Raw genomic sequence first — 23,507 nt, 5'->3', positions numbered from 1 at the left:
TGCATTTCTTTGATTGGGTCTGAGTTATGTAAATTGAGATGTATTGGGTCTTGCTGAACATCTGGATTTAGTTTAGGATTTTGCTGATTAATTTTGTGAGTGTAATTATCTCCATGTAATTTGACAATTAATTGGAATGGAAAATTTATCTGTTAGCAAGAAAATTGTGACTTAACTCTTCTGTTAATCAACTCTGTAACATATCAACTCAATTAAGGAAATTCATTAAACAGAAGCAGCATAATATGAGGCAGAACACAGTCTAGTGTAATTCAGTAATAAGCATAGGAAAATAACACCAAATGGTGGATACCATCAATTCCATTACATGGAGACTAAACAAAATATAGTCCAAGATACTCAAAAAATCTACTGCAATTCTGTTGCTCACTAAGAAAGATCATAAGCCATGTTGTCTAGTTTTTAAAAAATCAAAAGAAAAGTGTCACAAACATTATCTCAAACCAAACAACAGTACATTAATTACAGCACAAAAGACAAATTTTTAGAACAGCCTAAATTTTTTCCCAAAGTCTTGGTGGAAGTTTAGCCATGAGCCTCAGCCTTTTAGGGAAAACATACAGTGAAATTCTGTAACTAAAGGAGACTGGCCTGGCTGGTTGGCTGGAGCTGGCTGCACCCTTTTCCTTTGGTGCTGATGATTCTTGTGTAAGGCTTCTAGTGGGCTTTCTGTTGGGCCTAGTAGAGGATGATGTGGGCTTGGACCTGGAATGGGTTGAGTTGGGCTGAGAATAGGGGGTGGCTGGTTGGGACTGAGATGCTGCTCTAGACCTGGTGGACCTCCTCAAACCTCCACTTGCAGATGGCATGTCAGGCTGGGATGAAGTCTTAGATCTGGTTTTAGGTCTGATAGATGAAGGCTTCCTTCCTCCTCTGGTCCTTTTGCTAGCAGCTTGCCTTGGTTGTTGGGCCTGAAAGACATTAAAGAATTTAGTTGATTAAAAAATGAAACTGTAAACCTAACATACATGCAGTTGATGATATACACACACTTACATCCAGGGATGGCTTCTTGCATCCTCCCCTCTTGTGTCCAGATTCACCACAGTTTGAGCACCTTTGAATTTGTCCCCTCCTAGACAAGTGGAACTGGCTGCTGTCCGGAGGCTCATTAGGTCCTCTCTTCCTCTTCTTGACTGGTCTGTGGCTAGGCTTTCGATAAGGAGGGGGCATGACATCATCAAAGTTGGTTTCCTCCCACAAATCTGAGCCATTCAGAGGATTGATGACTGAATCATAGCACTTGACATATGCAGGCTTCTTGTAGCAGTCATCAACAAATCCATCTATGTCAAGGCCCTTATAGTTGATGCAGCTAATGGCGTGGGTGTAGGGGATACCACTAAGCTGCCACTTCCTACAGGAGCACTCGTGAGCAGAAAGATCAACAGCAAATTTAGACAAACCATTAACAACCTCATATGTTTGTGCAGTAGACCAGTAAGGCCTCCACTCACTAGCTGATCTGCCTCTCCTCTCTAATTTCATCCTAATCCGAGGTAAAACTGTCCCATTAAAGTTCTTAATTCTTTCCCTATTAAGAGCCCACCTACTCATCAAATAAACCCTAATGTCCTCCAACATTGTCACTATAGGTTTCTCCCTAGAGTCTACTATTACACTATTAAAGCTCTCACTCATTTTTGCTGCATATAACTAAAACGGGCAACCCTCTTGACAAACAGCCCTCACCCTGACCAAGTCAAGTTTCGCATACCTCATTCCCCTTCTTGTTTGCACTGCATAAGCTGTTACAGTGTCCTTGAATTCCTCCCTTGAAGCAAACACAGTTCCAACTTCCCATTTGTACCTTGTCATGTCTTTCACATCTTTATGGATCGGATATCTAATTGCTTCATTGTTATCATCATCCTCGCTATCCTCTTTCTCGGAACCACCACCCACTTCATAATCAACATCAACTTCATCACTATTGAACCCTTCCTCATCACTGAAATCACCTCCTGCAACCCCTTTTCCTTTTTCAACCCGATCACCATCCGTCCCACCTCGTACTTCATCAAATTCGCTCTCATCATCATACTCCTCTTCACTATCTGTAAACATCACATCATCTGCACTGTCAACCTCACCATCAGATGGAATGAAATCCTCATCGTCACTATCCTCATCACTATTCAGCTTATCTCCTTCTTTAACCCCCTCTGCATTGGCCCTTTCCACCTTTTGAACCCCATCACCCTGATAAATCACCAGCTGTTTTTGATTATGTATCTCTTCATCATTGGCCCTCTCCGTCTCCTGAACCTGTTCACCTGGGCCTCCAACATCAAGAAACCCTACTTCAGGAAAGTCTTCATCAACCTCAACCTTATGGACCACGTACAGATCGACATGTGTAACACCCTACCACACAAAGCTTTACGCTTAAGTCGTAAAACAGAGGTGATGTGGTATTACGACCTCTAAAATAAAATAAGTACATATAATAGCAGAAGAGTTATAATATGCTAGGAGCCTTGAAGGATAGGGAAAATAAAAATCGCGAGATAAAAGCGCAACGCTCAAGGAACGAGTTAACTTGCATGCTAAGAAAACTGTAACTGTCAAACATAAGATAACAGAAGTAGGAATAGAGTGCCAAAGATACAAAATAACAAGCTCCTAACTCAGCCTGCGAAGTCAAGACTGGCCGGAGAATATTTACACATATATATATACATATCCAAAACCCAAAAGTACATACACACAATCCTGCCTCTCCATAAACCTCTAAGAGGATCAAAAAGGACAAGTTATGCGGAGAGAAAGCTAAGTACATATATATACATCACTGTACAACAAAACTATACAACAACACTATCCAGTAACCCCTCCGCTTTAAGAGTCCAGACGCCTAACGAGATGCCTCTCGACCTGCATCTGAAAAATAACAACATAGTATGGAATGAGAACCGGAGGTTCTCAGTATGGTAAAGGTGCCACACACATAATATATAAGGTCCTGGGAATGCCAGAGGCAATCCTAGAACACCGACACTCAGATTATAGAGCTTAAAGTATTAAACAGAAGCCATAAAGGGTGGTTCTCTAAAAATATTTAATCCTAACTTAACTTAACCTTAAATCTAAATCCCATACTGCCATTCCTCCATACCTCCAACTCCATCATGCATTTTCACAGACAACTAAACAGACAAAGGCAAACACAAGAAGGTTACAAGTACTGCAGATAACAAATATACATTTAGCATGGCAAGTACAGATAGGCACACCCAATTAGAGCACAAGCAAGTAATTCAAGTAATATGCATATGATGCATGCCTGTCCTATGGCTGATGAGGCTCATCTGTTGGTTATCCAGCCAACCCGACAAGTCTGAATTGTCCTTAGACTGTCCCCCGACGTGCATCCCCAAGAGTCTATGCATAGATTTTTCTCAAATAATCAATATTGCTCAATGGGGGTAACATTCCCGGGAATTTATATAGTGCTCGGTCACACTTACGTCGTAGGGTCAACAGAGTATCGAGTTTTCAACCTGGTACACGTGGTGGCAAGCCACGGCACTTAATCCAGGGAATCTCGTATCTCAGATTATTCAAATTCATAAGCCATATAAATAATTCAATTATAATTCCTCAACATCCACATCATTCTCAATTGCATCTCATTCATCATCATACATCAATCATATTCAATCCTTATCCTTCATTATCACACCTCCCATTCCGTCCATCAATAGTTCCAATTCAAAATATAATTCATTCTTTTCTAAATGAATCAAACTTAAAACATGCTCATTTTCTTAATAACTCAAAATCAAACCATATAACCTTTAAATCTAAATCTTTTTAAATAATCATATAAACAAAATCTCTAATTTCTATAAAATTTCGGCAGCATCTCCTCTAAAACTCGGACTTTGCCACCCTGTTCGGGTCCAAACCTGCTTTCTTTTCAATTCAACATACCCTTCCTCATCATCATAACAATCACCACAATAAATCTACTTCAAATCAACAATTAAACTCATATAATATTCAAATCCAACAACCAAAATTCAACTAAGAATCATAGTTCACAAATCCTAAGCTTTTAACACAAATACCTCAAATCAATAATTCACCAAATCGTTAGTTAATAACTAATTATCCAATAAACTTCAACCAAATATATGTATTCATCGACAAATTACTAAACATTAAGCATACACCTGCATTCCAACTTATCCTATGGTCATCTAGCCTAAGTTTTCACAGAACATTATATATTAAATGCAAGAAACCTAAACCATACCTTGGCCGATTTCCACGTAACGACCAAAGCTATTTATTCAAAACCAAGACAACCCCTCAAAACTCAACTAATCCGCTTCCTCCAAGTTCCAGTATTCACAATTTCAAGCCCCAATTATTTATTTTCAACCTAATACACATTCATAATACATATATACCCAATTTAATACTCAAAACTCAAATTTAATGAAATTAAAATAGAATTATCGTATCCTTACTTCACCCAAGCTTCACATAAGCAAGAGTGAACGTTTCTCTCAAGCTAATTGGATCCTAAAACATCAGAAATCAAAGAAATTCAATATTCCCACTTAAAATTCGAAAATTGGGGGAAGATGAAGCTGAGAGTGAAATAGCAAGTTACCTATGAAATTGTTCCGGTAGAAATGTAGAGCTCGACGCGGTGGACGCGTGGCCGCAAACGGTGCGACAATCGGAGCTCGGATCGGAAAGTTACGGCGCCTTAAACTTGGAACGAGGGTTCGGACCCCTTTTTCTTCTCCTCCCTGGACGCAAGCTTTCAGCGTCACGTTGCTGAAATGAGGGAGATGCAATGCGTGGGTTCATTTAATAGGTCGGTCCGGTTGGACCGATGGTCCGGTTTGGATCCGGTTCAACCGGTTCGGCCCATTCGGTCCAATCTTGGGCCGATTTTCTCAAAATTAGTGTCAAAATTCTCGTTTTGATGAGCTCTATCCTAATTTGATATAATATTCACATTTCTAATCCTCCTTATTAAAACTAATTTATTGACTAATTATTTACTAATTTAACCGGGGTTTACAACATGACCCCTCTTCCTCGCTATTTTACACATCTCAATGGCATCTCTGTCTCCCTCAAATAACTTTAAATCGTTCTCTAACCATTCAGAACTTGGGTCCTTATACCAGAAAGCTGCGATTTGTTCCTTTGTGTACCCAAACTGTCCCACCTCAGCATATGCCTCAAAAAAAGACCAGCAATCCATATCAACATCTTCGATCACAGTCCTTTCTCCCCCTATATACTCCAATGTACCATTGTCATACCCAAATCTACCACCATGGTACACAGTCAGGTTAAAGGTTCCCATCACCTAAAACCTACAAACAAAAATCACACCCAACTCCCATTTGTAAACCACCAAATACCCTTCACACAGTATTAAGTTCAAGCTCCAAAAAATCAAAACAAATGCTGCACACGTACCTGATTCTAGATGACTGCCATGAGAACGAGCTCCTGTTCTACTCTTTTCCACGCAATCCAGACGCAGTGACGCTACTCCTCAGGCCAGCACTCACTCAGTTAGGGCATCATTGAAAGTGAAGGATCAGTGTTCCTTTGTGTAACGTTACTCACGTAATGAATTGGAATTCGCGGGAATAAAACACCAAGCGTCAAAGGGTTCAGGGGCAAATTTGGAATTAAAATTTTTTTAATGGACTTGAGGAAGATTTTAAAGTGTTTCTGAACGTTCGGGATGATTTTAATAACAAAAAAAGGTTGGGGACGAATTTGATTTTCGCCCCTTAGCTTAGGGACGATTTCAGTACTTAACCCTATTATAAATATTAAAAATATAATTTTTTTGTACCATAGATAACAATAATAATAAAAGATAATTAAAGACATAAGTTAAAATTATTATTAGTAATTTTTTTAATGAATACTTGATAAATAAAAATTTTAAAAATTAAATTTTATATCTTTTTAAATAATTTAAAATTAATAATCGTACGCTTAGCTAAATCTAATGATTTTTTTTATATGTAAATTTAATAGTTTTTTTTTTTTAAATAAGAACTCAACACAGTAAAGTAAAGCATACAAAATTAGACAAACAACATAAATTTACTTAAAAAAATTAAATAAAACAAGACAAATAAATGTCTCTATGTAATAGATATTTACAAAATCTAATAAATCAATTTAAGATTGAAAGAAAGAAAGAAAAAAAAAATAATTACGAATTAGATGAAAGTACCTTAATTTTTTATGAGACTTAGTGTTAAAAAACTTTTCTCAATAAGTCCGTTTTTTTAAAAGGAAAATATTAAACAGAAGCTAAAACAAAATCATAATATTTGCAAAACCATAAACATATACAATAAAATTAAAAAATTATATGATTTTGTTCTAAGCTAGACACTAATATAAAGTATAATTTTTTTTTTTGGACCTGTAATATAAAGTATAATTGAAGTTATGCAAAAACCTCATCGGATGAAAGTTGAAAAATCTAAACCAAACCCAATAACATTGGGCTTTGGTGATGAAGTTATTGGACTTGGTAGAACATCCCTTGATCGCTTCCCTAAATTAACATCGGTGCATTATGACTCCATAGTCCACACAAACATTTCTAATTTTTTTTTTTTTTTACCAATTCATCCATTTAATTATACCAATATGATCTTAATTCTTCTTTGTGCACATTTCAATAAATATCCATTATTGAGTTAATTTTAGTTTATATAACAAGATATATTAGGCTCTCTCATGAATATAATAAGATAGTAAAGTTCTATACTACTAACGTAACAAAGGCCAATTGCTAATTTATTTAATAGTAAAGGGAAGAATAAATATTTTATAAGAGGTTAAGTGTTTGTTTGAACGTTATTAAGTTGATAAAAAAATATTTTTTAATAAAAAATATATTTTTTTATTTTTGAACATGTTTAATAAATTTTTAATAATAAAAAATACTAAAAAATAAAAAAAATATTTTTTTCAGAAATTACTATTTATATATTTGTTTTTAAATATTTTTTAGATAATAAATAAACAAAAAAATATTTTTATATTATTATGTCCAAACGTAATTAATAAATGAAAATTTTTTTTGCAAGAGATTTAAACATAAAATTAGTTTTATTTTTCTATAAATCTTTTTAAAAAAAATCGAAAAAATATATTTTTGTAGAGTACTTTTTTTTTAATCAAAGATAGGATACTCGAACTTGCAACCTATTAATTGAATATGGGAAGACTATGTCATTTGAGTTATAACTTATTGGTTTTGTTAAAGTACTTTTATTATTAATGTAGTATGGTATGTTATCCCTTCTAGCATTTTCATTTTCCTCTAATATCTTGATAAAATTTGCTTTACTAATTAATTAGTTGTGGGTCGTGCTCATTTTTGTACGCATGTTCAATTCCTTGTGTTATGAGTGGATTGACTTTTGACTTTTTTAACTACTTTTTGCATTACTTCTTCCTTTAATTTACTCATTTTAGTTGAATTAAGGTTTAATAATCATCATCATGTGCTCTTCATGGTGACCCGTTTCTGTTAATTAGACTATTATTAGAGATCATACATATCACATGAACATTATTTATATTTATATGTATGTAAGCAATAAGCTCTTGGTAAACTGTATTTCTAATTTTCAATATAATATGATAATTTACTGGATAAAGTAATTATTGGGATAAAATTTAATTTAATTTCTAATATTTCAAACATATATTTTAATTTTAAGAGTTTTAAATGAGCTTAATATTATACCACTATTAAATTTAACACGAATAATTAACATATTGAAGAGACAATAACGTTCGATTTTAGTATATAAGTGAAATCGACCGTCCAACAATCATCAATATATATGATTTTCTTTATTTTTAGAACGTTGACCATTGATTATTAGAATTTAAGGTTTTATACAAAAAAAAAAAAAAAAGAATAAAAAAAAGTGTTATAAGAAAACTTTTAGTTATATTTTTCTAACACATGAAAATAAAAAAATATGATCTAATTAAAAATATTATTAGTGTTTATGTTATTCATTTAATTAATAATTCATATTAAATTTAAAAGTGATATTATATTAAATTTGTTTAAATTTTTATTATATTAAAATAAAATATTTAAAACATTAAAAATTGAATTAAAATTTAGTCTAAATATTATAGACTAAAATAATATTTTATCCTAATTTAATAAATGGCTTCAATAATATAATATAAAATAAATAACCCCCAAAATATATGTTATCTTATCTTATGAGCAACAAGAATATTTTCTTATATCCGAAATTATTTTGGGATAGATATATATTTTGTTATCCAGTGATTGGATGTGATAGATAATTAGATATGTGTCGCTCCACTGTATCTAAGGTGGGTTAGAGTTAGTTAGAGACGGCATGGCAATTAATTACGTACCTATTTTCTGGACGGAACAGAGACTAAGATCCGCTGTGGCCCACCACCGACCACCGTTATTCACGTGCACGCCCAACATTCTATCATTCCTTCTTCTTTTCTTCAGTTTCATATATATGATATGATATGATATGAGTCAATAAATAAATAAACATATTTAAATTTTGAGAAAAGTGTTTTTTGACTCATTCTATTCTATCATTCTCTCTCCGCCTAACCTTTACATCACCGTCTCTGCCTTTGCGGCTCCACCTTATAAAGCCACACTCGCATCACACTGTATTCCACCCACTCCACGTACTATAATAATATATATATATATATATATATATACGTCATATTTGTGGCGATAAAACCAAACAAAAAGCGAATTTGAATTTGTTTTTGAATCGAGTGCGAAATGGACAACGAGCAAGGTGAGAGAATTGAGTGTTTGGATCAAGAGAAAAACACAAAACGAATGCGATAACATTGTTTGTTTTTTTGTTTTCTGTTGCAGTGATTGAGTTTTTGGGATGCGTTCCTCTTGTGCAGAGGCTTCCTCGCTCTTCAGTCAGGAAGATATCTCAACTCGTGGTTGTCAAACACTATGGTAAATTCGAAGAACATGTTAGCATAGAATCATGCAGTGAATTTTCTGGAAATTCTAGTATTGTTGTTGAATTGTTGTATGTACTTGTGTAGAGGCAGCAGAGTATGTTGCTCGCGAGGGTGAGGCTGGGGATGGTGTCTACTTCATCTGGGAGGGAGAGGCTGAGGTTGTTGGATCTGTGAAGGCCAATGATGAAATTCGTCCACAGTTTCAATTGAAAAGATATGACTACTTTGGTTATGGTAGTAAACATAATTCGTCCTTGGATCTTTGTCTTACCATGCATAGTTAGTTCAGTAGTGTTAGGGGATCAGTACATTTTGTAATTTGTAGTCATTAATAGTATTTTTAATAATGTGAAATTATATCTGATGGTGTGAGATTACACACTCTTTTTCTGCTAGTTAAATGCTGACTAAATTTTAATAAAAGTGCTGGCTCTTTAGATTTTCTTTAGTTTATAATCCTTCTACTTGCAGGTTTTTCAAATCCAGTTCACCAGACAGATGTCATTGCTTTGTCAAAGGTGCCCTATTAGTTTGTTTCTTATCATAATTATTGTTTTCCTATGTTAGCCTGTATTCACTTTTGTTGATTCCTGTGTTAGCTCACTTGCTTGGTGCTGCCCCAAGAACACTTGCCACTGCTGCACCCTAATTCTATCTGGAGAGCCGACAACTCTGTCAAAACATCTTCAACTCTGGAGATTATATTGCATTTGGAACCCATTGAGGTCATCTTAGTTTACCTTATTAATTTGAAAATCTTTGAAATGGATTCATATTTATTTCCTAACCTATACATAGATGTCTATCTTTGATGATTGGTACTAACATGTTGTATATCAACATTGAAAACCTTATAGCCTTTTTTTTCCTCTTTCTGTTTTGAAGGTAAATATTTTCAAAGGAGTTACACTTCCGGATGCTCCACATTTTGGAAAGGTGTTTGGGGGACAGTTTATTGGGCAGGTATGACAAAACTGCTGTATGTTCATATAATGCATTTGACTTATTTCAGTAGAAGCTTCTAGACATAGACTACTGAGATGACCTCTTACTTACAGGCACTGGCTGCTGCATCAAAATCAGTTGACTTTTCTAAGCTTGTTCACAGCTTGCATGCCTATTTTATTCTTCCAGGGGACCTACACAGTAAGCACCTTTACTCATAAACTTGTCTTTCTGATTCTTTTTACTTCTCTTAAGATGAGATATATATATATTTATTGAACTGTTTATCCTTTGTTTGAATGTCTTTTGCTGAGACTAGATCAATTAGTAGGTAATATTCTTTGAATAAAAATAGGTAAATAACTCATTAAGCATAAGCTATCTATAAGCAATAATAGCAGTAAGTAATTTCAATTTTCAAGCTCTCTATGCTTCTGTACCAAGATAAACTCAATGCATTCATGTAGATTATTGCACTGCTAAATAAATTGTTTGCTTTACTTCATAATTGTAAACAAACATACTTAGTATGAACATTCTTCTTCCAGTGCCAATTGTATATAAAGTTGATCGTCTCCGAGATGGAAAGAGCTTTGCCACGCGGAGAGTTGATGCAATTCAAAAGGGAAATATTGTGTTCACTTTGCTGGCTTCATTTCAAGTAATTTATGTTCTTCTTAGAGACAGTATTGAATGAACTTTCCCATGCAACAACAACTGAGACATGTTCATTTAACATATTCTCTTTCATAAATTCAGAGTATGCTTAAGTTATTTTCTTAATATACAGAAAGAAGAATTAGGATTTGACCACCAGGAGGTAGCCATGCCATCTGTGCCTCCACCAGATAAGGTAAGTTACATGGTTATTTATATTAATTAAGATTTAAGAATGAAAATGGTGTTGCTGATTTCAGATTATTAATTGTTTCTAGCTTTTGTCAATGGAGGAGCTGCGGGAGAGACGTCTTACTGATCCTCGTCTTCCAAAGTAAGATTTTGGGGGGGTGCAATGTGTTCTTAGAGAATATAAGATTCTATTTAGAGAACGTTCATGTGTATAAAGCTAAGGATCTTTGATGACTAAATTTGTTGCTTCAGAACTTACCGGAACAAAATTGCTACAACTAAATTCACCCCCTGGCCAATAGAGATACGGTTCTGTGAACCTACAACTTCAACAAATCAGACCAAATCTCCTCCCAGGTAATACTTTGCTGGGGAAAAGAAGGGTAGATCAATTCTTTGCCTTCTTTAATACTTGTTTAAATGTTTTATGCAGTTTGAATTTTTGGTTTAGAGCAAAGGGAAAACTTTCAGATGATCAGGCCTTGCATAGGTACATTATCTTATATCACTTTGGAATACTTAACATTAGGCATAAGCTTTCTTGGATTTCATATTTTTTGTTTGTCCATTATCCATTAGGTGTGTGGTGGCATTTGCTTCTGATTTAATATTTCTTCAAGTAGCTTTGAATCCCCACCGGAAGCAGGGTATGAAGGCAAGCTCTGTTAGTCTTGATCATGCGTAAGTACACAATTAACATTTTTTACATCTCAGGCATACCATACAAAAGTTTTCAATTCTTCAAATTCATTTCTCAGGATGTGGTTTCACCGACCTGTAATAGCTGATGACTGGATACTATATGTGGTGAGTTTCACAGTGTTCCTCTTTCAAATGAACAATGAACCAATCAATTAATATTTGACAATTGTGACTTTTCCTTCAAATGTGTTCTGCAGATTTTTAGTCCTAGTGCCTATAATGCACGTGGCACTGTCACAGGCCAGATGTTCAATCAGAAACGAGAGGTAAGTGTAATATCATTTGAACATAATCTCCATCAAAAATCATATTCCTTTTGATTCTTATGGTGGGTGTGCCTATTTTGTAAAAACATGCAGCTTCTTGCATCATTGGTTCAAGAAGGCCTAATCAGAAAGGTTAAAAGCCAAAGTTCTGCAGCTAATTCTAAGTTATGAAACCGCTGAAAATGGAAAGAAACATGTAGCCTGTATATCTATGGACAGGGTCATTCTTTGTCTCCCTTATAGTTGGGGGGGTTCACAACATGCAATACTGTGATAAGTGATATAAAATTGAGATGAAGTTTTGTCACTACAGCATAGAAATATACAATGTAATACATTAACCAAAATGTTGTTCTTAGAATGCTTGTTGAATCTAACCATTGTAGTCCCTTAAATCAAATCAAGTTTGTCTATAAAAAGTGAGTATATATAGAAATGAGAATAAATCTTTTTTATTTTCAATTCCATTGATATTATCAAGTGTGATTTTTTATTATATAAGATATTTTTTTGTTTCAGCATATTATCAGACCAAAGAGGAAATTGCTGACTTTCTTGATGATCTTGATAGTCAGCATATAATCGAATTCATAGGACATACGATAAAACTTACAAATGCAATACAACGGTAACCTGATTCACTAAGTAGATGCTAAGAGTTACTAGTGTGGTGTAATTCACTCTTGCTAGTCCATCATTAAAGCATCCCAAAATATATCATTTTCTGCTTTCTATGTAATGAGAGAGAGAGGAACAGCCAGTACTACTTTTTGTTGTCATAAGCAGCGATATTCTGGGGTTCACACTCGGGACTAAATAAACGAACCAGCAAAGCTGTGCTTGCGCTTGTAGTTACAGCACCACAAGCTGCCCAACGAAGACTCCTGGGAATTGTAATTCGAGGGCCTGCAGTGATAATGATGCAAAAACTTGATTATTAGTTGTAGTGGAACTGTGGAAGGACTCAAAAAAGTTGAAAATGTTTGCACCCAAAACTATTTGAAAAATTCATAAGACCATTTTAGAGTGAAACCAGATATCTGAAACACACATTTACTTTCTTTTCTACAGCTTTATTTTCTTTTCTCATATTCTATTTAAGGGGTAATTTGCAAGTTGGGATTTTGGAGAGGAGAAGAAGGAAGTGGTTTATAGTGTAGAATTTCAAAGTACAACACTACAAACCCTCCTTCCCCTCCCTTTCTCTCTAAAACCAACTTACAAACAAACTCATAGCCAACAAGAGAAAAAGTGTGACAAATGAAAAGTAGTGGCTAATCTCAGTGCAATGTTCACAAATAACATTAGGACTAGCTTCTACCAAAAGAGCAGACAAGAAATCTGTATAAGTCATATTGGCTCACATTAATAAGTTGATTTCCTATTTCTAATTAGACAAGAAAAAGATCCATACATTATCTATTTGCTTTAATATCATCATCCAAGGAAGATCAAATGACTATTCTTGGTTTTGGTAAATAGAAAAAAGGCCAAAAAAAGAAGCAAGGGCTCAAAGTTGTAACAATTTCAAGAAGCCAAATAAATCACAGGAAATGAAACATGGAAAAACATCAAACAGAAGAGTTTGCTGAGATTCAAGTGGGACAATGTCACTACTCTTCTGTAGCAGTGCCAATGGGCCTGAATTGGCTTGGCCGCTTAAGGATTTCGTGAAGGGTTAGCTACAAATTGGAGGGGTTATATGGGGCTAGCATCAGAAAAAAGTCTGAAGTCAAGCATGGTTTTACCTAATCCATGAATAGGATTTCGTCTCTCTCCATTCTTCTATTTTGATCCCAATTCTTTGACTAATTGCAAGTGTGGTTAAAGAATCAAAGGGTTAAGTGTAGTGAACCTGTTATATTACCATAATCTTACACTTTATATTGATACAGCTACAAGAGTGTATTGAACCTGTTACATTACTATAATCTTCTAAAAAACATTCAGTGATACTGCTAGCATTACATTGTTTGTTCATTTCCCATTTCGATAGTAGTAATTCTGGACGAGGTAAGTAGAGCTAAGCATATCTCTCTGTAACCAAGTATTCAGAGTTACATTCTTCCCATTATTTACTAGAATGATGATCTTTTATTGTTTCCTAGTCCACTAGTGATACTGTTAACTATGGGTCGTTAAGGGCTTAGGAGAATACATACATAAAGTACCGAATAACACAGATTAAAAAAGGATAAAAAAACATGTATTATATATTTATAAATGGGTGAACCTTTGAAATTTGCTTGTGAAAGACATTCATAAATGCAAGGAAGCAGAAACTAAAATCTTACCATTATGATAAGTGTAGCATTTCACCAAACACTTAGAAGGCATGTGAAAAATAACAAGATGCATAGACATAAACAAGGGAACAAAAGAAAAAAGCAAACCATAGTGCAATCGGCAAAGAACCCAAAATCCTAAGGCTCCACCAACACTGAATATCCCAGCAGTGTGTCTCATCAACCTGGAGCAAGGTTTTGCATCAGACCTCATCAGCTCACCATCGGAAAATCCCAAGAAACGCCGCAGCGACATCTTATTACATTAGCTGACACAATTTATTAGCACCACCTTAGAAGAATGAATGATTATTCAATCTAGCTACTGGTTCACTAGATCAATGGTTCAATCGTAGTAAAAAAATTAGCAAGAACTGAACAATTATTAGCAAAAAAATTAATAAATCAACAAGAACAGTAGCAGCAACAGCAACAATCACTAACAAATTAATAATAACCATAACAGCAATAACTACAAGAACTGAACAATTATTAGCAAAAACTTTAAGTAATCAAGAACAATAACAGCAAATATATTCAATAACTACAAGAATTAGCAACAAGAAGAACAACTAACGGATGCTGAAGAAGAACAATTAGCGACGAGATGTTGAAGAGCTGAATCGAGGAACAGAGTCGCGCATTATACCTGAACGCCGGAAGGGATGGAACTGGAGGCGAGTCTGGCTGAAGAAAACGGCAACGAGAGGCAGAAGACGACGGCAAGGCGACAACAGAGCTCGCGGAGTGGCGGACAGAGGAACTCGCAGCTTCAATCTCTGGGAGAGGAAGGCCAGGCAACGTCGGAGATGAGGGAGACTATCACGGCGGAGCAGAAAGGACGGCGGCGTCTGGAGAAGAACTGGACGCTGGTGGCTGCAGCAGAACGGGACGGTGTTGGCCTGGTGGGAGTGTGGCGGCGACTGGACAGGGAACAAGAAAGTAGAATAAACTATAAAGTAATATAAATTTAATTTGAAATTTTTTTTTTATTTTTTTACGTATCATCCACCGGACAGGTCAAGACTAATCCCGTCGTGCCGCTTGTCAATGGATTGTTGCATATACAAGGTGAAATTCGAACTCACGACACTTGTTTGTAAATTAACTACTATTTTAACCCAACTTGGTTATTTGAATATTTTTATATAGTGAGTCGTTATTTTATTTTATTTTAGAGAAAATGACAAATAAGTCCTGACTTTTTATCCCGCAGACATTTTTGTCTCTGACTATTAAAAAATACTTTTGAATCCTTGACATTTACAAAACTTGGACGGATCAGTCCCTCAGTTCAAATGCCTCCGTCAGGATTGATAAGTCCAAATGCTTCCGCCAGGGACTGATCCGTCTAAATTTTGTAAAAGTCAAGAATTTAAAAATATTTTTTAATGGTCAAAAATAAAAATGTCTGTGGGATAAAAGATAAAAAACGTACTTGTCATTTTCTCTTTATTTTATAGGTTAAGATAGAGGATATTTTTTTTTTTTGGTCATAGATAGAGGAGATTTCTTTTTCTGGTTTTCTAACCAATTTTGAATCGTATTTCGTATGTTGGGCCTGGACCCGAAAAATCAGGTAATTGTTTGGCTGTTTGGGAGATCTGAAGGTTGTGGTCGGAACATTTTGTTTCTCTCCTTTCAATGGATTTTACCAAGTTTGATTCATTCATATCTTGCTTAGATAGAAAAACATCACAAGTATTCATTCTTTTGATTTGGCTATTAATGTGAGTTTGTGACAATTATATTTTACTCACAAAGGAATATTATGTGGAACAAAAAGAAAACATACAATTGAATTTATCTTACTTAATATTTTATGATATTTTTAGATGAAAACAATCATATTTTTTCTCTTAAAAAGAGGAAATTCTCTTTCTCACCTAATAAGTAGTGTTTATTAGGGGTGGCAAACGAGTCAAAAATTGTCAGTTTGACCTGCATAATCCATTAAAAAGGACGGACTAAGTTAGAAATTTAAAATTGTTAAACTTAAAAAGTTCGTCTAACACGCACGGCTTTCTAAGTTATATTTTGGATTATGTGTTACATTTGATTGATTATAAATTTAGAAATGTTTAATTATATGTGTTAAACAATGTTTGTTTTGCTTTGGATAATGTTGATTTTATTATTTTGTTTCAAAAAATTTGGTTTATGATTATGTTTATTATATATTTATAATTATAAAGACTTTAATGTTTGTGAATTTAGAAATTATAATTTTTTTAATGTCTTTTAGAAATTATAAATTTATTAAAATAATTGTAAAATTATATATATTATTTAATATTTAATGATTTTTAAAACAAATAAAAAGAGATTTGGCAGGTTTGACTCACCAACCGGCTGTTAAGCGAACTGCGAAGTGGGAGAGAAATTTAAGACTGTCTCACTAGGCGGGGCGGGGCAGGCGGACTTCTCTGTTTGCCATCCTACTATCCTACTGTTTACGATTATATTAATAGAATTTAATTTAGATGCACTATTAGTGTAAAATACTTTTATACGTATATTTAATTACGTAATATCATATCAGTCAAAATAACTCTCTTTCACATACACTGCATGAATAGTCATTCAAAAAAACAGATGTAATTATACGACTGTATAAAACTTTTACATTATCAGTGCATCAAAATTAAAATCTAGGTGATTGCTACGGTACGATAATAAATTCATACGTACCGATACGTTTAAAATATGAACAAATAATAATAAAACATGTGGAATTTATTTTTCACGTCAGCATTTAATTTTTTCTTTTTTAAATATATAGTATATCACAACTTTTACTAAAATACCCTTTTAATTAAATAAAAATAAAACAACATTTATTTATTTAATTTTATAAAAAGACTTAAACATTTTTTTTATTTGATTAGACAAAAATACCCTTTTAAATTAATCAAATTTTAGAATTCAATTAATCCTAATTTTATAATTTCAAATAATTAAAACAACAAAACAAAAACATATTAAAAAAACAAAAAATTAAAATTGTTCTTCATCTTCCCCAATTCTTTTGAGTCTTGATCATTCATACCCCTCTAAAGAAAAGCAGTTAAAGACCCAAACCAAATCGACAAAATCCTAGCCCTAGATTTTTTGTAGCCGCTGTCTCCAGGTTCTCAGCGCTTCCGCTTCTTCCTCTTCCCCTGTCCGGAACCCAGGTAGCTCGGCACGTTGTCCCCATCCTCGCTGGCTTCTCTGTTCGTGGCTTGGAGCAGTTCGCCGTCGGATCACCGCTTGCCGTCGTCTCTACTCTCGCCGTCGTCTCGCCGGTTGCCGTCGTGGCAAACCTACGTCGATGACCACCTTCTCTGCGAAATTGAAGGCAACCACCTCTCCTCCGCCGCAATCGTCGGCCAAGACGGCAGTGTTTGGGCTCAGAGCTCTAATTTCCCTCAGGTTATCTTTAATACTTCTCAATTTCTCTCTCCAAAACTCTCCTTCTTTCTTAGTGCTTTGTTTTCCAGATTCATCTGTTCTTTTTTTTTTTCCCGTTAATTTTTCTCCGATTTATCAGATTTGATTTGCATGTGACATACTGACATATCCTATGGTTTTGGTGTTAATTTGATACATTCGCGCTTTAACCATAGCTGTTTAGTTTTATCAACTGGAGCTAATTGATTAATTTTTCAGATTCTTAATGTTTCACTTGTTAAGTGCAATTTATGCTATAAATTAAAGCTTGGAGAGAGTCATTAGGAATGACTTGGAGTTTGGACTGTGTGATTATCTGATATGAGATGCATTCCTTTTTATTAGTATGTAACATCATAAGATCAATCATACACTCGTTATTGTTATATATGAAATCGGATATTCACATCACTTGTGCAAGTAACATGTGGCTGGGGATTTCAAGTGTGTTTGGTTCATAGCATAAGTCAAGTGATCCTTGCAATCTGAAATAGTTTTAGTTGATCTGTTCTTGATTGGTCTTTTGTGTTGTGCAGTTCAAGCCTGAGGAAATTACTGCTATCATGAACGACTTTGCTGAGCCTTGACCGCTTGCCCCCACCGGGTTGTACCTCGATGGCACCAAATATATGGTTATACAAGGTGAACCCGGCGCTGTCATTCGAGGGAAGAAGGTACTGACTGTTTCTAATTATAGCTTGAATTTTGATTGCACAAGTTCATCAAAGAAAATACAACAATCTATGATAATGTGAATCTGCTAATCTGATTGAGTAAATTTATGATGTAATCATGGATTCAAATTGTGGTATGTGACTGCTTTAGGCCATAGCTCACAATGAATCAGCATCAGCGTAAAACTCATTGCTGCACCATGTCCATACCGTTGTTACCTTGATGCTGGTTTTTGGCCATTGGTTGTTAAAATCTCAGCTTGTCCTTGTCATGCAGGGTCCTGGTGGTGTTACCATTAAGAAGACGAATCAGGCGTTGATTATCGGAATCTACGATGAGCCGATGACTCCAGGGCAGTGCAACATGATTGTTGAAAGGCTGGGTGATTATCTCATTGATACGGGTCTTTAAGTCCTCTTTGTTATTTCATGTTATCTGCTTGCTTATTTCACTGGCTCCTATACAAGGCTTCGCATCGATTTGCCAAGAGAATGCTCGATTGTAGTGTAATAATATTAATTAATGGTTATTCAAAGTCATGGGATCTGCGTCTAGGGAAGAAGTTATGGTGCTTGAGAAGTGAATGATAACTATAATCTCTGTTGTACTTTTTAGCAGGTATCTGTATACATTTTACAAGTGGTTTTAATGCTATGGGCATAGATTGGCATAACTTTCTAAAACCTTATATCTCCCATGCTTTTTCTTCTCAATTTTATCTATGCCCAAGGAATTTAATGTTATTATCATCACTGATTAACGTTTCTGTTAGCATCATAGTATATTTCCTTTTACTCTTGGAAGAAATGTTACACCTAATAGTTCTCATCAATTTTGAGATTTCTAAACTGTGTTCTTGGGGTGTCAAATTATGAGTGGAGAAAATGGAAAGGGATAGAAAATAGGGACTAAGAATCTCAATCCATTGGCTATGGACTTTTGATTAAAGTCTTATGTATGCATTGTGTCTCCATTTAAAATTTGACACATGCATAAATTTCGTCCCCGTTTTCGCCAAGAATTTGGCACTCAGAAACAAATAGGATAGAAACAAATATTTGACTATCCACAAGTACCAAAATATTCATGGCTTGATGCGCACAAGTTTTCTTTAACCTCAAGAACCAGATGAACTTTTTATTAAGCAGGGTTCAAATAAAATGTTCCCCTTAGGCCTTAACAACATAATTTATTTTTTAATTCCCTTGTATTTCTTGTGCGTCTTACGATCCAATAATTTCCTTTGTTGAGTTTACAAAAATATACAACATAAAAGTTCACAAGGGACAATCCACATAGTACATTCTTTTAGAGACAAAAAATCCCGAACATGATACTACTCATCACCATAAAAGAGGGTAAGAAATCTTTGAATATGTAGTGATACAAGTATATGTTTTCTGACGAGTTGGCATGTATAGATGGGGGAACCCCACTCTGCATAAAGTAGAAAATTGGAAATAAACCAACTATACTTACAACATTTTTTGTATAAACTATTCACAAACCAATGACAATGCAAACTAACAAAATACAAATCCAGAAACGACCCAAAAAGTACATACCAATTCTCCACGCTGGTCTAAAGCTTCAAGATAACAGGTATATCTAAATCCAATTTGTTGAGGAGATAGCTGACAGAAAGAATAATCTCTCTTATTATAGAAGACGGTTGGATAACACTATTGCTGCTTATAGTATCTACCTTGATGAGGTGGAGGGTATGGAGATGGAACGGTATATGGAGGCCTGGGAACAGAACCAGGTTGCTGAGCCGGCGCATTATAGTATGGACCACGCCATCTAGGATATGCAGGTTGGCCATACTCTGCTGGTGCCTGCTGATGAACCTGATGGGGTTGGTATGGAGCGGCAGAGGTTGGTGGAATGTGGTATGGAGGTGGAGGCTGATGCGCTGCTGAACCATATGAGGGAGGGGGATGTCCGTAAGAAGAAACCGGAGGCTGCTCAGGTGGTTGATAATAAGGTGTTTGGGGATAGGATCTGTTTGTTGTGTACTGGGTCTTTGGTTTTGGCTTCCAACTGGTGGGTAGCTACTACTAAAAGCACCTGAGTTTTTATCTTGGATGACCGTAGCAAACACCTTATTTAATTTCTTACTAATTAAGTTCAATATATATTCATCTCATACCAAATTCATTATTCTATAAGTAACGTTTCATGTATTCATGAACAGTAGTGTACTTCACTTCGGGATAGAGCTCACAAGCTTCAACTCCACCATCTCCTATCTCAAAATTTGCAAGACACCCTTCAATGCAAACATGGTAGTAATGCACCATTGCCACTTGTTCTGCATATGATTTTCCTGCATGTTTCAAAATTAATAATGTAATTAACAACTTTGAGTTCCTTTTCTAGTGTTATTTTCACTATTATTAGATATATGTGTATCTAACATTCTCACCTTTCATGGAACTCAAAAATTGCTCAGCAGAAATTGAAGATTTCTTCAACTCTTTCTCAATCAACTTTTTCTAAGTTTGTACAATTTCTAACGGCGATAATATGTTTTTAGGTGGCCTTATATAAACTGTTTTGTTCAAAGTTTTAGTATTATCTATGGTCTTAATAGTATACTTGGCTATGTCATCTTCATCCACAGTAATAGCTGTCGAATTTGAGAGACATAATATATTATTAATTATATAATTAATCAAATGGTATATGCTACTTAATTAGACATATGTATGTTCAACTAACTTCAATAATAATATTAATATAATAACAACATCAACTAAATTTTGTATGTCCAAGATGCATGATAATAACATGAATCATGAAATTTCAGTGTTCTATCATAAAATTATAGGGTTAATCAATTTTTGTATCTGTAAAATTGTAATTTGTAATTATTTTGGTTTATATAATTTTTTTCCTTAAATATTTGAATTTAATTTAATCCTTTATGTTAGAAAAAAATTGAAAGTAATTAAATTATAATATATCTCATTTTATCACATTATCATTTAGCATGATTCTGAGAACTAAATCGAATTGGTTGATTCAATTCGGTTAATTGAAAACTGACTACTAGTAGTTAGATTCAAGATAATAAAAATTTTGTCAAAAAATTATTCCAAAATTGAAAAAATAGTTAAAAAACAGTTGATAGATCGAATCAGTATAATTTTTTAGTGATTAATTATTTTAAAATAATAAATCACAAAAAATTATTTTTTTTAAAAATTATATATTTTATATAAATATATTATTTTATTATATCCGATTTAATGTCAGTTGAACTTTTAAACAACTAATTTTATTAGTTTAATGATCGGTTCAATTTTTAAAATCTCGTTATTTAGTAATAGTAAAAACTCAACTATATTACATGTATATCAAAAATTATTTACCAAATCAATCATTTATATAAAATATATATTAAAATATAAAATATATTAAAAAATAGTTAAAAAATAATAATTAATTTAATTACTATTTTTTATGTGCACATACATAGCTTTGTAGATAAAAATTGACAGAAACTTCTTAAATTTTATAAAGTTGAAAACATGAAAGGTAAATTCTAAGCAAGAAAATAGAGAAAAAAAAAGACGAAATTTACCATATTTAATCTTAAATAATATGTTGTTATGAAAACAATTAGGTAATAACTCAAGCTAAGTATATATATAAGAAGATGCATAGTTTAGTAATTACCCTTGACATTGCCGTCTCCATAGAAGACCACAGAATCCCTTGAAGGCATTAGGGGTGTTCGCGGTGCGGTTTGGTTCGGTTTTAAGGGAAAAAGTCATCCGATCCGAACGCTTAATTTATGTGCGGTGCGGTTTGGATTGGATGAACTTTTTTTTTAAATCTGATCCGATCCAATCCGATTACAAGTGGTTTGGATCGGTTTGGATTTGCGGTTTTTTGAATAAAAAAAATTAAATATATATAACAAGTCTTAACATCAAATTTTAAATAATCAACAATGACATAACAAGTCTTAACATTTAACATATCTTAAAAAGCCAACGATAACATAACAATAGAAATAAAATTATAAGTTAGTTAAAATAAATAAATAAATAATATTTTAAACATAAAATATTTATTAAATAAAAATAATAAATGAATAATAAAAAAATGTATAACAAATTAAACATGTTATAAATATAATTGTAAATATAATAATAAAATAATAATATTATAGTACATTATGCGGTTTGGATTGGATTGGATCGGTTATGAAAAGTAGATCCGAAATCCGATCCAATCCAACGGTTTGCAAAAAATAAAATCCAATCAAATCCGAATTAGTGCGGTTTTAATCGGTTTTCGATTTGGATTGGATTGAATGAGCGGTTTAATTTGGATCGATTTGGATTTAAAGAAAGTAACCAGCAAAACAATTAGCAGAAATATAGGTATGTGGTATCTTAGCTTCTTCTATGGCTTTTCTCACTACCATTCTGTCATCAAATGTTGCTCTTCCTGGCTCCAAAGCATGTTCCATTCTTCCTGGGTTCATCCCAAACTCGGAAGGCAAAAAATCTCTATTATACATAAGTATTATATCAACAAAATTTATTATAATATTATTAAAATACAAAGACAAAAGTTAAATAATAAAAAAATTCAAATATAAAATACCAATATTAAAATTTATCATCAATTATTAAAATGCATAAAAATTTGCTGCAAATTCATTATTAAACTCATCAAGACAGTCATAAAAAAACAAGAAAAATTAATTGAATTAACTAAACTAACAACAAATATTTGATCATTTACTTATTAAGATTTTCAGTATAATTTTAACAAGGTTGTCAGCACAAATATTAACAAAAATTTATCTTAATTTTTAACTTAAAAAATGTATGATGTATCTTTTAAAAAAAATAGATGTATTATATTAGTTTAAAGATAAATATAATTTATAATAAAAGATAAATAAATGAATTTTTTATTAAAAAAAAAAGGAAACAATTCATAAATAAGGAAAAAAAAAAAAGAGACTTTCGATTGGGCTTTAATAGCTTTTGACCCAAATAGCAAATAAAAGGAATAACCCTAGTAAAGTAGTGCTCCTTAAGTAAGAGGCGCCCTCGTTCAACGCGTGTTTTCTATTAAAACTTTATCGTATGGAATGTTTTGATATAATGGTTTTTTTCCTAATATTATTAATAGTTTATATATAGAAATTAAATTGAATGGTATACCTTGCTATTTCCGGCTTCCTTGATAGCATGAACGAGCTTAAGTTGAATTGACAAGGTGAGTGATGATCATGAAAGGAAGCTGTTACAAGGTTAGCACCTTGTTCCTTGAATGACAAAAG

At 33.6% G+C, this 23,507-nt stretch overlaps 3 protein-coding genes and 2 pseudogenes across 5 annotated transcripts; 2 read left to right on the top strand and 3 right to left on the bottom strand.

The window, feature by feature from the left end:
• Positions 1 to 515: 515 nt before the first annotated feature.
• On the bottom strand, positions 516 to 1,662 carry LOC107626529 (uncharacterized). Its single transcript, XM_016329431.3, has 2 exons — positions 1,018 to 1,662; positions 516 to 932 (listed from the first exon to the last, which is right to left on the bottom strand). Exons 1-2 carry the CDS (start codon positions 1,660 to 1,662, stop codon positions 516 to 518), a joined length of 1,062 nt encoding a protein of 353 aa, XP_016184917.2.
• A 7,065-nt stretch (positions 1,663 to 8,727) lies between these two features.
• LOC107621346 (Acyl-CoA thioesterase family protein) lies at positions 8,728 to 12,259 on the top strand. Its single transcript, XM_016323376.3, has 16 exons — positions 8,728 to 8,858; positions 8,942 to 9,034; positions 9,127 to 9,276; positions 9,514 to 9,560; positions 9,642 to 9,767; positions 9,928 to 10,005; positions 10,101 to 10,188; positions 10,536 to 10,648; positions 10,778 to 10,840; positions 10,923 to 10,978; positions 11,089 to 11,193; positions 11,270 to 11,326; positions 11,416 to 11,517; positions 11,595 to 11,643; positions 11,736 to 11,804; positions 11,898 to 12,259. The coding sequence occupies exons 1-16, from the start codon at positions 8,843 to 8,845 to the stop codon at positions 11,973 to 11,975; spliced, it is 1,290 nt and encodes a 429-aa protein (XP_016178862.1). The 5' UTR covers positions 8,728 to 8,842; the 3' UTR covers positions 11,976 to 12,259.
• Positions 12,260 to 12,343: 84 nt separating this feature from the next.
• Positions 12,344 to 14,876, bottom strand: LOC107621361 (uncharacterized). Of its 2 annotated transcripts, none has more exons than XM_088504879.1 (3): positions 14,739 to 14,876; positions 14,198 to 14,345; positions 12,344 to 12,710 (listed from the first exon to the last, which is right to left on the bottom strand). In XM_088504879.1, exons 2-3 carry the CDS (start codon positions 14,343 to 14,345, stop codon positions 12,568 to 12,570), a joined length of 291 nt encoding a protein of 96 aa, XP_088361005.1. In that variant the 5' UTR covers positions 14,739 to 14,876; the 3' UTR covers positions 12,344 to 12,567. The 2 variants fall into 2 exon arrangements, with proteins under 2 accessions (XP_088361005.1, XP_016178877.1); XM_016323391.3 differs by having other exon boundaries at positions 14,198 to 14,358; positions 14,739 to 14,875.
• On the top strand, positions 14,755 to 18,907 carry LOC148572781 (uncharacterized; annotated as a pseudogene).
• Positions 18,908 to 19,590: 683 nt separating this feature from the next.
• LOC148572780 (bifunctional pinoresinol-lariciresinol reductase 2-like) lies at positions 19,591 to 22,191 on the bottom strand (annotated as a pseudogene). Its single transcript, XR_015905237.1, has 3 exons — positions 21,881 to 22,191; positions 20,625 to 20,828; positions 19,591 to 20,525 (listed from the first exon to the last, which is right to left on the bottom strand). The product of XR_015905237.1 is annotated as a bifunctional pinoresinol-lariciresinol reductase 2-like (transcript).
• Positions 22,192 to 23,507: the final 1,316 nt, after the last annotated feature.

Source organism: Arachis ipaensis, chromosome B2 (assembly GCF_059453495.1).
Source record: "Arachis ipaensis isolate K30076 ecotype BB chromosome B2, ASM5945349v1, whole genome shotgun sequence".
NCBI lineage: Eukaryota > Viridiplantae > Streptophyta > Magnoliopsida > Fabales > Fabaceae > Arachis > Arachis ipaensis.
This window is presented reverse-complemented; position numbering and strand designations above follow the sequence as displayed.

Excerpts from the sequence above, each read along its gene's own strand:
- LOC107626529 (XM_016329431.3), bottom strand. The coding sequence starts at position 1,662 with ATGAGTGAGAGCTTTAATAGTGTAATAGTAGACTCTAGGGAGAAACCT. Across the intron at positions 933-1,017 it reads GCAAGAAGCCATCCCTGGAT|GCCCAACAACCAAGGCAAGC; the intron begins GTAAGTGTGTGT and ends AATGTCTTTCAG.
- LOC107621346 (XM_016323376.3), top strand. Across the intron at positions 11,518-11,594 it reads TCTGTTAGTCTTGATCATGC|GATGTGGTTTCACCGACCTG; the intron begins GTAAGTACACAA and ends TTCATTTCTCAG. Across the intron at positions 11,805-11,897 it reads TGTTCAATCAGAAACGAGAG|CTTCTTGCATCATTGGTTCA; the intron begins GTAAGTGTAATA and ends AAAAACATGCAG.
- LOC107621361 (XM_088504879.1), bottom strand. The coding sequence starts at position 14,345 with ATGTCGCTGCGGCGTTTCTTGGGATTTTCCGATGGTGAGCTGATGAGG. Across the intron at positions 12,711-14,197 it reads TCTTTGCCGATTGCACTATG|GCCCTCGAATTACAATTCCC; the intron begins GTTTGCTTTTTT and ends TTATCACTGCAG.